The sequence below is a fragment of the Pan paniscus genome, chromosome 9 (genome assembly GCF_029289425.2).
Source record: "Pan paniscus chromosome 9, NHGRI_mPanPan1-v2.0_pri, whole genome shotgun sequence".
NCBI classification, from domain to species: domain Eukaryota; kingdom Metazoa; phylum Chordata; class Mammalia; order Primates; family Hominidae; genus Pan; species Pan paniscus.
The window spans coordinates 66,399,563-66,413,347 of NC_073258.2; the positions used below are offsets into that span (position 1 = coordinate 66,399,563).

The 13,785-nt window shown below is 48.6% G+C and overlaps 1 protein-coding gene and 1 pseudogene across 1 annotated transcript; one reads left to right on the forward strand and one right to left on the reverse strand.

The window, feature by feature from the left end:
- The first annotated feature begins 2,200 nt into the window (after window positions 1-2,200).
- Window positions 2,201-8,837, forward strand: SPDYC (speedy/RINGO cell cycle regulator family member C). Its single transcript, XM_055094508.3, has 7 exons — window positions 2,201-5,712; window positions 6,791-6,963; window positions 7,406-7,464; window positions 7,709-7,794; window positions 7,897-8,068; window positions 8,147-8,477; window positions 8,646-8,837. Exons 1-7 carry the CDS (start codon window positions 5,501-5,503, stop codon window positions 8,678-8,680), a joined length of 1,068 nt encoding a protein of 355 aa, XP_054950483.2. The 5' UTR covers window positions 2,201-5,500; the 3' UTR covers window positions 8,681-8,837.
- Window positions 8,838-9,057: 220 nt separating this feature from the next.
- On the reverse strand, window positions 9,058-10,970 carry LOC134731241 (phosphoglycerate mutase 1-like; annotated as a pseudogene).
- Window positions 10,971-13,785: the final 2,815 nt, after the last annotated feature.

Genomic DNA, 13,785 nt, shown 5'->3' on the forward strand with positions numbered 1-13,785 from the left:
TATTTAAATTTTTTTAAATATCTTGTTCCTGTGGTTCCCTCCCCTTTGTCATATATTTGTTATATTTGTCTTTCTCCCTTTTTTCCCCCTGAAACAAGGTAACTAGTGGTTTGTCTTTTTTTTTTTTTCCAAGACAGATTCTTGCTCTGTTGTCCAGGCTGGAGTGCAGTGTCCCGAACATGGCTCACTGCAACCTCTGCCTCTCAGGCTCAAGTGATCCACCATGCCCAGCTAGGTTTTTTTGGGGTGTGTGTGTGTGTGTGTGTGTGTGTGTTTTGTTTTGTTTTATAGAGACAGGATCTCTCTATGTTGCCTAGGCTGGTCTTGAACTTCTGGGCTCAAGCAATTCTCCCACCTTGGCATCTCAAAGTGCTGGGATTGCAGGTGTGAGCCACTGTGCCAGGCTGTGTTTGTCTTTGTTAATAATAATAATTTTCACCGGGCATGGTGGCTCACACCTGTAAAGCCAGCACTTTGGGAGGCCGAGGCAGGTGGATCACAAGGTCAACAGATCGAGACCATCCTGGCCAACATAGTGAAACCCCATCTCTACTAAAAATACAAAATATTAGCTGGGTGTGGTGGGGCCCACCTGTAGTCCCAGCTACTCGGGAGGCTGAGGCAGGAGGATCACTTGAATCCCGGAGGCTGATGTTGCAGTGAGCCGAGATTGCACCACTGCACTCCAGCCTGGCGACAGAGAGAGACTCCGTCTCAAAAATAATAATAATAATGATGTCTCATTTTATTACACTGTGCTCAGAGAATATTGTTTGTATATTTCTACTTTTTTTTAATGTACTGATGATTTCTTTGTGACCTAAGATATGATCATTTTTTGTAAATATTTTGTTTCTTTGGAAACGTGGTTTTTTTTTTTTCCAGGGGAATTTTTCTTGGTTGGTGTGTGTTATTTTGTTTTCAGATTTTTAAAAATATCAGCTCCATACGGATCTATTCATCTTCTTTCTATTCGTTTTTGTGGTATTGGATGGTTTACAAGATTCCTAGCTCAATAGCACACTGTTAGGTCAATATAGCAAAGTTCAGATGGTTTAGAAGCTTTTTATTCGTTTGTTTCGGTGTGGGGGTGGGTAGGGTTTTGTGTTCTCCCAATGCTTGGTTCTCTTCGGACCCTCAATTTCTCCCTTCTGCATTTTCCCACTTCACTTACTCAATTGCCCACGGATGCTTCTGGCCCATTTTAGCCCTTTTTTTTTTTTTTTTTTTACCCCTCCCGCGGAATCAGTGGACTTTAACGACCTCCCCTTCCTATCGCACATACTTGTAAGCCCCTTCCCTGAGGTCTGAGCTCTGACTTCCCAGGACGTCTTCTTGGTATTTTCAGATTTTAGAATGTCGCAGGCTTTCTGATAGTTGCTCTCGACCAACCCCAGCCCGGATGGATACTCCTTTCTCCCCTCCTTCCCCAGCTTTTCTTGGCACAAAGCCTCGTGCCTGGGAGAGGCCGCAGCGCACGACGGCGTGCGGGGATATGGTTGCTTTCTTTTTATTTACATTTATCTTGAAGTTTGGACCTTCTCTGCTTTCAAGTTATGCCGACGCTGTGGTTTTGGCAGCGTTTTATTTTTCCTTTCTTGTTGTCTGGGGCTGTGTGGACAGCAAAAGTTCGCGGATGGGGACCCAGGCAGCCCCTTGGGCCTCAGGACCCGGAAGTTCCCCTGGCTGGCTTGTGACTTTTTAAGATGGAGTTCAGTTCATCAGCGTGACAGCTTTTCTTATTTTCTAACACGCGCGTTTGAGGTCATAAATTCCTCTCTAAGAATTACTAGTTGTGTCCTCCAACTTTGACAGACAATATTTTCTTTCTTTCTTTTTCTTTTTCTTTTCTTTTTTTTCTTTTTTTTTTTTGAGACGGAGTCTTGCTCTGTTACCCAGGCTGGAGCAGTGGCGCGACCTCGGCTCACTGCAACCTCCGCCTCCCGGGTTCACGCCATTCTCCTGCCTCACCCACCTGAGTAGTTGGGACTACAGGCGCCCGCCACCACGCCCGGCTTTTTGTATTTTCAGTAGAAACGGGGTTTCACTATGTTGGCCAGACTGGTCGCTAACTCCTGACCTTGTGATCCGCCTGCTTCGGCCTCCCAAAGTGCTGGGATTATCGGCGTGAGCCACCTCGCCCGGGTACATTTGATTAATTTTTAGGAAGATGTTCTGTGCGTGCTTTCCTGCCTTTGTTGGGTGCAGTGCCAGCTTATTCGTCCACTAGGTCAAATTTCTTCATCATATTCTTCATATCTTTTACTGCTTTGCTAACTTTTTTGCCTTGCATGTGCCATCATATCTACAATTATGATTGTGATTTGTTTGTTTTTCCGTGTGGTTCTGTTGATTTTACACAGACACACACACACACACACACACACACATGCGGTTTCTTGCTTATTGACTTTATTTTTAGGAGTAAACAAATTACTATATATTTTTTTCTTTACCTGGATTCTGGTTAGGTAATTATACACATGTTTTTTTCTTCCTTCCTTCCCTCCCTCCCTTCTTTCTTTCTTCTCCTTCCTTTTTCCTTTTATTTTTCTCTTCCTGCCTCTTTCCTTTCCTTTATTTTCCCTCCCCTCCTTCCCCTCCTCTTCTTACCGACAGGATCTCCCTATGTTGCCCAGACCAGCACTACAGGTGCACACCACCACATCCGGCTGTATATTTTTAAAATCACTACATAAATTCTCTTTCTCCCTAGTTATGCTTTTTGTCCAAAGTTGTGTTTTTTTGTTTGTTTTTTGGTTTTTTTTTTTGAGACAAGGTCTCACTCTGTCACCCAGGCTGGAGTGCAGTGGTACAATCTTGGCTCACCACAACCTCTGCCTTCTAGGCTCAAGCGATCCTCCTGCCACAGCCTCCCAAGTAGCTGGGATTACAGGCATTCGCCACTACCACCCACCTAATTTTTGTATTTTTAGTAGAAATGGAATTTCACCATGTTGGCCAGGCTGGTCTTGAACTCCTGACCTCAAATGATCTACCTGCCTCGGCCTCCCAACGTGCTGGGATTACAGGCATAAGCCACTGCGCCCGGCCTAAAGTTGTTTTAATATATTAGTGTAGTTATCCCAGCTTTCTTTTAGTAATTGCATATTATTTTTTCTATCTTTATATTTTGAAATTTTTAATATTCTTATTTATTTATTTATTCATGTTTTAGAGACAGGGTCTTGCTGTGTCACCCAGGCTGGGTAGAATGGCATGATAATAGCTCACTGCAGCCTTGAACTCCTGGGCTCAAGTGATCCTCCCACCTCAGCCTCTTGAGTAGTTAGGACTGCAGGCACGTGCCACCATGCCAGGCTAGTTTATTTTTGGTAGAGATGGGGCCTTGATGTATTGCCCAGGTTAGTCTCTAACTCCTGAACTCAAATGATCCTCCTGTCTCGGCCTCCAAAAAGTGCTGAGATTACAGGCGTGAGCCAATGGACCTGGCCATATATATATTTTTTGAGCTGGTAGTATGTTATTATGTTTTATGTGTATTCTTTTATATCCTTTTACGTGTATCCTTTATAGCATGCAATATTAATATATGATTTTACAAATTATATATACATTTACACGAATATAAATTTTATAAATAGTGTATTAGTTAGCATAGAATAAATTTTGCTGTGATAATTGTAGCAGGCAGAATAATGGACTCCCAAAGATGGCTACATTTCACTTCCCAGACCTGAGAATATGTTATCTCACATGGCAAAAAAGACTTTGCAGATGGTTAAGGATCTTTTTTTGAGACCAAGTCTTGCTCTGTTGCCCAGACTGGAGTGCAATGGCACGATCTCAGCTCACTGCAACCTCCACCCCCAGGGCTCAAGCAATTCTCCTGCCTCAGCCTCCCGAGTAGTTAGGATTACAGGCATGCACCACCATGCCCCGCTAATTTTTGTATTTTTAGTAGAGGAGGGGTTTTGCCATGTTTACCAGGCTGGTCTTGAACTCCTGACCTCAGGTGATCTGCTCTCCTCTGCCTCCCACAATGCTGGGATTACAGGGGTAAGCCACCTCTCCCAGCCAAGTTAAGGATCTTGAGATGGGGAGATTATCTGGGCAGATTGAAGAGCCCAGTGAATCATGGGATTCTTAAAAGTGAAAGAGAAAGGCTGGGCATGGTGGCTCATGCCTGTAATCCCAGCATTCTGGGAGGCCAAGGCGGGTGGATCATGAGGTCAGGAGAACAAAACAAAACAAAAAAATTGCCAGGCATGGTGGCACATGCCTGTAGTCCCAGCTACTCGGGAGGCTGAGGCAGGAGAATTGCTTGAGCCCTGGAGGCGGAAGTTGCAGGGAGCCAGGATTGGGCCACTGCACTCCGGCCTGGGCAACACAGCGAGACTCCGTCTCAAAAAAAAAAAAAAAAATTAAAAACAAATATTCTCCCCAGTGTGGGAGATCGGTGTCAGATCTCCAGGGGTGGCACTGAAGGAAATCAGCCTGAAGGCCCTCCCAAAGTTAAAGTGACTAGCCCACTCCCAGGCTTCTTTTTGGTACACCTTCCTGATCTCTAACCTTAATTACTGGGGGAAGAGGAGAACAGTTGAAAACACAGCTGGTCTAGGAGATTCATTCGGTTTCATGGAACACCTTCTCTGTGCAGGCAGTGTCCAGGAACAGCCGCAGACCACACAGCCAGGCTACCCAGCGTGTGGGCCCAGCAGCCAGGCTGGAACTCTATCTCCACTTACCAGCTGAGTGGCTGGCAGGAAGTTACTCAGCCTGTCGGTCAGCAACCCAAACTCTGTGTGTTAGTTGTTTGTTCGCTGATAAAATGAGGCTTCTCATCATTCTCATCAACTTCATGCGCTTGCTGTGAGGAACACGTGAGCTGATTCCATCACAGACTCCTCAGTAGGCAGCAGTAGGTGTTTAGTGAACGGGCTATGGAGGCTGCCCCACTCACTACTTCCTTTCTACGGGAGGCCGACTTCAAATGCGTGCACACACACAAACAGGATGGCCTGATGCAGACCAGCTGGTCTAGAAAGGCCTTCGCGGCCTCAGGGAGCCTGGGAGGCGGCCTGGGGGAGACCATGAAACGGCAGATACACCAGAGACCCAGAGATCAGAGAGAAAACAAAGGACCCAGAGATCCACAGACATCCAGACACCAGAGGCAACAAGCAACTGAGAGACTCAGAGGCCCACTGAGACCCAGGCAGCTTGTTCTGTGTTACGAGGGGAAAAATAAAATAAGAAACAAAAGAGAGACTCGGGGGGCCTCAGTGAAACCTAGAGACTCAAGGAGGCCAGGAGATTCAGAGACACCCATAGAGAGCCAGAGACCCTGCCCTAGCAAGGCACAATCAATGAAAAAAAACTCGCCCACCAGGCCCTCGCAGTCCGGGTCTCATATCCCGGCTCAGCACCTTGGCACTGCATTTGTCAAGAGGGGAACAGGGATCCTAGCTCCCTGCCCGTCCTATGGGGCCTTAGGCCCTGGGGTCCAGCTGGCCTGCCTTCACCCCTCTTGTAGTTGATGAAGCTTTGGAGAGGCTTTCAAACCTTGGGGAGCCACAGCTGGGTGCCGACTGGACTCACTGGCAGAGAGGCAGGCGGTGAAGGCCAAGCCCCGCCCCCCAGGAAGGCCCTGATTGGTGGACGGGCTGCTTTGGGCAGGACCGCCCTCAGGCTATATAAGCGCACTCGCGGCGGCGTGGGTGTTATGCTCTGGGCCATTCCTGAGCTCGGGTAAGGCTCGCTGCAGGAGGAGGCTGGGTTGCTTGTGGGCGCCTAGATGGAGGGGCCCAGATTGGCCCTGGGGTGGTCGACCGCACGTTCTCCTCGGCCCCGTGGTTGGCTTCTCTCTCAGGGATGAGGGTGGGTTTAGGACAGGAGCTTGAAATGTTTGAAGTGGCCCCATCAACTTGCTCTAAATCCAGGTATTTCTCTAATTTCATTCCTCCCTGAGGGCCTCAGTTTCCCCTCGGTGTAAGGGATCAGTGGCCCTTTCAACTCTGCTTTGGTGAGGGGTCGGGGGTGGTTGTGAGTTGGGGCCTGGAGGAGCAGTTAAACTCTTTGGGTTTTTTTTTTCTTTTTTTGGCCAGGCGCAGTGGCTCACGCCTGCAATCCCAGCACTTTGGGAGGTCAGGAGTGTGAGACCAGCCTGGCCAACACGGTGAAACCCTGTCTCTACCAAAAAAATACAAAAAAAATTAGCCGGGCGTGGTGGCATGGCGCATGCCTGTAATCCCAGCTACTCGGGAGGCTCAGGCTGGAGAATCACTTGAACCCGGGAGGCGGAGGTTGCAGTGAGCCGAGATCGCGCCACTGCACTCCAGTCTGGGCGACAGAGAGAGACTGTGTCTCAAAACAAACAAACAAACAAACAAACAAACAAAAACCAAAAAACCTCTTGGGGTTTTGGAGACCAAGGGCTTCACTTTTAACCGGCTGTTAGGCCTCAGCTTCAGTTTCCTCGTTTGAGGATGGGTCCGAGTTAAACTTACCTCCTTACCAGGATGGAATAAGATAAGGCCCTTAAGCACAGCCCCAGGCACTTAGGAAGCCCTCAGCGGTGCTTGTTGCTGCTGTTACTCTGGCCTGTCCTGGGGTGCCAGGAGGAGGGTGAGGGTGCCGCATCCTCACCTATAGCAACTCTTTGCTTCTTTTCTGGCCTCCCCACTCTTGTTGCATCCCGGCTGCCTTCTGTTCTGAGCCCCCAAGTCTCTGCACCCACCCCTCCACCGTCCTGGCCCCTGTCACCACCCTCTTGATTTGTGAGCGTCACGGGGGTACATGCTAAGTCCTGAGCCTCCTTTCTCTACAGGTCACCCTGCCCCATCTCCATCTCCTATGAGATGAGTGACTCCCAAGACTCCACCACTTCCCCTGTAGTTACCACCCAGGTAGATCTGGGGGGCTGCAGCCGGCAAGGTGGGGGCAATGGGTTCCTCCGTTTTCGCCAGCACCAGGAGGTCCAGGCCTTCCTCAGCCTTCTGGGTGAGTTTGGAGGGCTGGCATGGGAGGGGCCGTGAGGTCAAGTGTGAAAGCAGATGTGAAGTGTGGGGTCTCACCTGCCTGTACAGACATCTGAGGCCTCTGACCCTCTCCCTCTCAGGTATCCCAGCTTAGGCAGGTGGGAGGGGTGTCCTCTCAGAAACTGGTTTCAGGGCCAGGCACCGTGAGTCATACCTATAATCCCAACACTTTGGGAGGCTGAGTGGGAGTATCACTTCAGGCCAGGAGTTCAAGACCAGCCTGGTCAACACAGTGAGACTCCATTTCTATTTATATTAAGAAAGAGAGAGAGAAAGAGAAAAAGGGAGAATAAGAGAAAGAGAGAGAGGGTTCAGTGGTGGCTTGGGCTTTGGAGCTTCTGATGCCACTCTTCTCCATGGAGGCGGTGGTAACCTGCGTCCTGTCTTGTCTTCTCTACCCTCAGAGGACAGTTTTGTCCAGGAATTCCTCTCCAAAGACCCCTGCTTCCAGATTTCAGATAAGGTGAGGGAGTACAGCCTGGGGGTCTCTCGAGGGTCAGGTTGAGTTGGTGGGAATTGAGTGCCCTGGTCTGGTAGGGAGAGCCACTCACCTTCCATCCTTACCCCCTCATCTTTGCACACCACTTCCCACCATTTTACTGACTTTCTTTCCCTGCAGCAAAACCTCCCTGGGTGCAAATGAACCTGGGTGCAAGCCCCTCCTCCTCAGAGAATAACTAACCCCCCACCCCGATCTGTCTCTGCAGTATCTCCTGGCCATGGTGCTGGTCTACTTCCAGCGCGCCCACCTGAAGCTCAGCGAGTACACCCACAGCAGCCTGTTCTTGGCCCTGTGAGTGGTGGGGGCAGGCAGTGGAGGCATTTGCTGGAGGTGTCAGATGGGACAGGGCAGATGTGTGGCCTCTGCTCCCTGACCTTGTGCCTCTGTGGCTAGGTACCTTGCAAATGACATGGAGGAGGACCTGGAGGGCCCCAAATGTGAGATTTTTCCATGGGCCCTGGGAAAAGATTGGTGTTTACGAGTGGGGAAATTCCTGCACCAGAGGGATAAGCTTTGGGCACGGATGGGTTTCCGGGCTGTTGTGAGCCGCCAGTGCTGTGAGGAGGTGAGGCTGGGAGGCAACCTGGGGTGTGGGGAAGGCTGGGGTTCCCACCCCATTTACTGTCCACTCTGCTCCTTCCAGGTCATGGCAAAGGAGCCATTCCACTGGGCTTGGACTCGGGACCGGCGCCCCCACCATGGTGGGGTCCAGAGGGTCTGTCCACAAGTCCCTGTTCGCCTTCCCCGGGGCCCTGGCCTCTCGCCGCCCCACTGTTCCCCCTGTGGTTTGCCCCAGCACTGCAGCAGCCACCTGCTTAAGCCTGTGTCATCCAAGTGCCCTTCTCTGACCTCGGAATGTCATCGCCCTCCCTCCCAAAATTATCTCTCAAGGGTCAAAAACGCCTGGGGTGGGGACTTTCTCATCGTCTTGCCTGCCCAGATGCAACTGGAACCAGGCTCCTACTCCCTCCGCAGTGAGTGCAGGATGGGACAGGAGCTGGGGGCTGGTGTGGGAGCTTGGGAGGCAGGAGTGAGGACCAACAATATGAGAGAGAGGGCCATGGGCCTGGGATCGACGTGCTGCCCCTCCCGTGTGAGCTTGGCAGGTTTCTTCTCTGAGCCTCACTCTTTCCTCTCCCCAGTCTTCCCAAAGCCTCCGGCACGCCCTGGGCACTGAAGCTCTGCAGGGTGAAGAACAGCACGCCGGCTGGCCCACTGACTGACACACCATTGGCTGTGCTCCCACCCCTGCCCCTTCCTCCCAGCCTGCAGCTTGTGCCCACTCTGGTGCCGGTCCCCTCTAATAAATTCATGTCCACAGGACACCAACTGTGCTTAGGTCCTGGCCTGGTTCCTTGACCCAGGGTTGGGGTGGGGAGGGGGTATCTACCAGGGTTACAACATGTGAGCACAGGCTCTGTAACAGCTTGGCCCCTTCCCATTGGTGGCCAGTTATTCTGAGCCTCAGTTTCCTCTCTCTGCTATCCATGCCTATGGATGATGAGATCTACACACTCTAGATGGGATTAAATGAGATGAGGTATCTGCAGCCCTTAGAAGAGGGCCAGGGAGCCGAACGTGGTGGCTCACACCTGTAATCCCAGCACTTTGGGAGGCTGAGCCGGGTGGATCACTTGAGGTCAGGAGTTCAAAAACAGCCTGGCCAACATGGTGAAACCCCTTTGCTACTAAAAATACAGAAACTAGCCAGGCATGGTGGCAGGTGCCTATAATCCCAGCTACTCGGGACGCCAAGGTGGAAGAATTGCTTGAACTGCGGAGGCGGAGGTTACAGCGTTACAGCGAGTTGAGATCATGCCACTGCACTCCAGCCTGGACGACAGAGTGAGACTGTCTCAAAAAAAAAAAAAAAAAAAAAAAAAAAAAGGCCAGGAACATATTGGGAAACAAAACTTGAATGGAAAACTTTATTTAGTTTAGAAATGCCTTCAGGGCCAGGTTTACTTAGGAATAAGACTTGATCCCTTCCTTGAGCTACAGTCAAATATAATATTGTAATTATAATAAACAACCCCCCTCCCCCAAGAGACATGAGGACTCAAAAGGGTTAATTTCTTTTTTTCTTTCTTTTTTTTTTTTTTTCACATCACTCCTTTATTATACTGATCTGGAAAAAGATTTAGTACAGTTATGCTCAGATGAACACTGGACCCATGTGGCAGGGCCAAGCAAGTAGAACATGATTCAGAAATCAGTGAAAGACATACTTGGACAGGACCAAGAGGCATTTCACTGCCACGAAACAAGGCAGGAAGGGATTGTAATACCCACACCAGGAAGCACTCCTGCCCCTCAGAGGTCAAGGAGCTGATCCTATATTGGTATGAGGAATGGCTTATTTTCTGATGACCACATGTGGGACTATTTCAACCGCCACGAGAAACCCCAGAAGGGTTATTGTTTTGTATTAGTTATATATACTATACTTTTTAAATTAAATGTAACACATAACTAAATTCAGGATTGATCCCAACCTTCTAGAGCCAGCTCCTCTGGGGTCAGGGAGGAAACAGTTGTCACATCACCATGCAGGTTACATTCATCTTCCACTGGAATGACTAGAGCCCTCAGGCAGTGGCCTGACTGCAGACGAGCAGAGGACTGGCTCCTGGGGACAGACAGGCTCTGTTGCTTCTCCTCATTGGTCATGGCTTAGCATGGTTCCTCCCCACAAGTCCTTAGTAAACAAAGCAACTCGCAAAAACCCAAGTCACTACTTTTAAACTCTGTTGGATAAGGGGAGCTTTTCCACAGCTTGGACTGAGAACCTGTGCTCTAGAAGTGCTATTCTAACTAGATTGTATGAAGGGAGTGGGTGCAGGAGATAAAATGGCTAAAATGAAAATGGGAGTCACTGGTCCCCATCTGCAGCTACAACTCAAGATGTCTACAGATGTGGTCAGTGTGACATGTGCAGGTGGGAGGGGCAGAGGGACAAGACAGGCAGGGAGGGTGCTCCTGGGGACAGTATCCTCCCTGCTGGCCTTCACTTCTTGGCCTTGCCCTGGGCAGCCACAGCTTCCATGGCTTTGCGCACCATCTCTTCATCCCCCAGAAACTGCATGGGCTTGATAGGCTTCAAGTTCTTGTCCCATTCATAGACAATGGGAATACCAGTCGGCAGGTTCAGCTCCATGATAGCCTCTTCAGAGAGACCCTCCAGATGCTTGGCAATGCCCCGGAGGCTGTTGCCATGGGCTGCAATCAGTACACGTTTCCCCTCCTTGATCTGGGGAACTATTTCTTCATTGCAGAAGGTCAGAGCTCTGGCAAGTGTCCTTCAGACTCTCACAGGAGGGTAGCTGATCTTCTGTGAGGTCTGCATACCTGCGATCCTTACTGATGTTGCTGTAGAAAGGATGGTTGGGCTCCATTGGAGGTGGTGGGACATCATAGGAGTGCCTCCAGATCTTCACCTGGGCCTCACCATGCTTTGCAGCAACCTCCACCTCCCTGGTTCAAGCGATTCTCCTGCCTCAGCCTCCTGAGTAGCTGGGATTACAGATGTGCGTCACCACGCCCAGCTAATTTTTTTTTGTATTTTTAGTAGCAACGGGGTTTCATCATGTTGGTCAGGCTGATCTTGACCTCCTGACCTCGTGATCTGCCCGCCTCGGCCTCCCAAAGTGCTGGGATTACAGGCGTGAGCCACCGCGCCCAGCCATGAGGTGCCAGATTTTTATCTTTGCCAAACTGCTAAGTGGGAAACAGTCTCTTGGTGAAATTTTAATTCACATTTGCTTTTCAGTGAGCTCAACATCTTGTCATATGTTTAAGACCCATTTGTCTTCTTTTATTTGTGAACTTTTTTTTTTTGAGACAGGGTCTTGCTTTGTCATCCAGGCTGGAATACAGTGGTGCGATCACAGCTCACTGCAGCCTCGACCTTTGGGATAGCTGGGACTACAGGCCACCATGCCCAGCTAACTTTTTTTATTTTTGGTACAGATAGGGTCTCATCGTATTGTCCAGGCTGATCTCGAACTCCTAGGCTTAAGCGATCCACCCACTTTGGCCTCCCAAAGTGCTGGGATTTACTTTTATTTTATTCTTAGAGACAGCATCTTGCTCTGTTGCCCAGGCTGGAGGGAAGTGGCACAATCATAGCTCACTGCAGCCTCCAACTGCTGGGCTCAAGCCACCCTCCCCTCTCAGCCTCTGGAATAGCTGGGATGACAGGCATGCACCACCAAACCTGGCTAATTTTCTAATTTTTTTATAGATGGGGTCTCATTATGTTGCCCAGGCTAGTCTCAAACTCCTAGCCTCAATCAATCCTCCTGTCTAGGCCTCCCAAAGTGTTAGGATTATAGGAATGAGCGACCACACCCAGAACATGATTTTTTATATATGTATATGGAGAAAAATACTCCTTTAAGATGTTAATTGTAAATGTTTTCTTCAGTCCATCATTTTGACATAACTGTATGGATTTTTAATGTAGTAAAAAATGCAATTTTATGACTTTTGGGTTTTGTGTCATAGTTAAAAAGACCGTTTCCACACTGAGATGATACAAAAAGTTTCTCCTTTAGCTCCTGGCTGTATTTTTTTTTTTTTTTTTTGAGATGGAGTTTTGCTCTTGTTGCCCAGGCTGGAGTGCAATGGTGCGATCTCCACTCACCGCAACCTCCGCCTCCATCTCCTGGGTTCAAGCAATTCTTGTGCCTCAGTCTCCCAAGTAGCTGGGATTGCTGGTGTGTGCCACCATGCCCAGCTGATTTTTGTATTTTTAGTAGAGATAGGGTTTCACGATGTTGGCCAGGCTGGTCTTGAACACCTGACCTCAAGTGATCCACCCACCTCGGCCTCCCAAAGTGCTAGGATTACAGGCATGAGCCACCATGCCCAGCCAGCTTCTGGCTGTATTTTTGTTTTCATTTTTGTACGTTTAAATATTGAGGGTTAACATTTATTTTTTATTTTTATTTATTTATTTTTTTTGAGACGTTGTCTCACTCTGTCGCCCAGGCTGGAGTGCAGTGGCGCGATCTTGGCTCACTGCAAGCTCTGCCTCCTGGGTTCATGCCATTCTCCTGCCTCAGCCTCCCAAGTAGCTGGGACTACAGGCGCCCGCCACCACGCCCGGCTAATTCGTTTTGTATTTTTAGTAGAGATGGGGTTTCACCGTGTTAGCCAGGATGGTCTCGATCTCCTGACCTCGTGATCCACCTGCCTCGGCCTCCCAAAGTGCTGGGATTACAGGCATGAGCCACAGCGCCTGGCCTATTTTTTATTGTTTTTTTAGAGATGGAGTCTTGCTTTGTTGCCCAGGCTAGAGTGCAGCGGTGCAATCATAGCTCACTGAGGCCTTGAACCCCTAGGCTCAAGAGAGCCTCCCACCTCAGGCTCCCAAAATGCTGGGATTACAGGTAGTGTGAGATACCACACCAGACCTTGAGTTTTTATTTTTTAATTTTTTAAAAAATTTTTATTTATTTTTTTGAGACGGAGTCTCACTCTTTTGCTCAGGCTGGAGTGAAGTGGTACAATCTCGGCTCACTGCAACCTCCGCGCCCCGGGTTCAAACAATTCTCCTGCCTCAGCCTCCCGAGTAGCTGGGATTACAAACGCCTGCCACCCACCATGCCCAGCTATTTTTTTTTTTTTTTTTTGTATTTTTAGTAGAGACGGGGTTTCACCATATTGGCCGGGCTGGTCGTGAACTCCTGACCTCAGGTGATCCATCTACCTTGGCCTCCCAAAGTGCTAGGATTACAGGTGTTAGCCACCACACCCAGCCTTTTTAAATGCTTTTTCATTAGGAACAACATATTCCAAACCTATAAATTGAGTTCATCTGTAATTTTTTCTAAGATACAAATTATGAATCCAACTTACTTTTTTTCCAGATTGCTCCCTTTTCTTCCTAATGTCTTTTATTAACTCATCTTTTCTCAACAGATTAGAAATGGTACTTGTATCATCTACTACATTCCTGCCTGTATTTGAATCTGTTTCTAAATTTCTCTGTCTTCTATTGATCTCTATGTGTCAGTAACCCTCTTTAATTATTACCTTTTAATGATAGATTTGTTGTGTTTTAATATCTGGTAGGATTAGTCTATACTGATTATGTCTTTTATTTTCAGAAGTTTCCTACTTGTTTAATTTGCCATATGACTTTTAAATCAGCTTTTCTAGTCCCTCCTTATCTCCCACCAGAAAACTCTTAAAATTTTTCATTGTGATACACTTAGAGATTAAGGAGAAGTGACATCTATATGAAGCATCTTCATATGCAGACCAAGATGTCAGCCC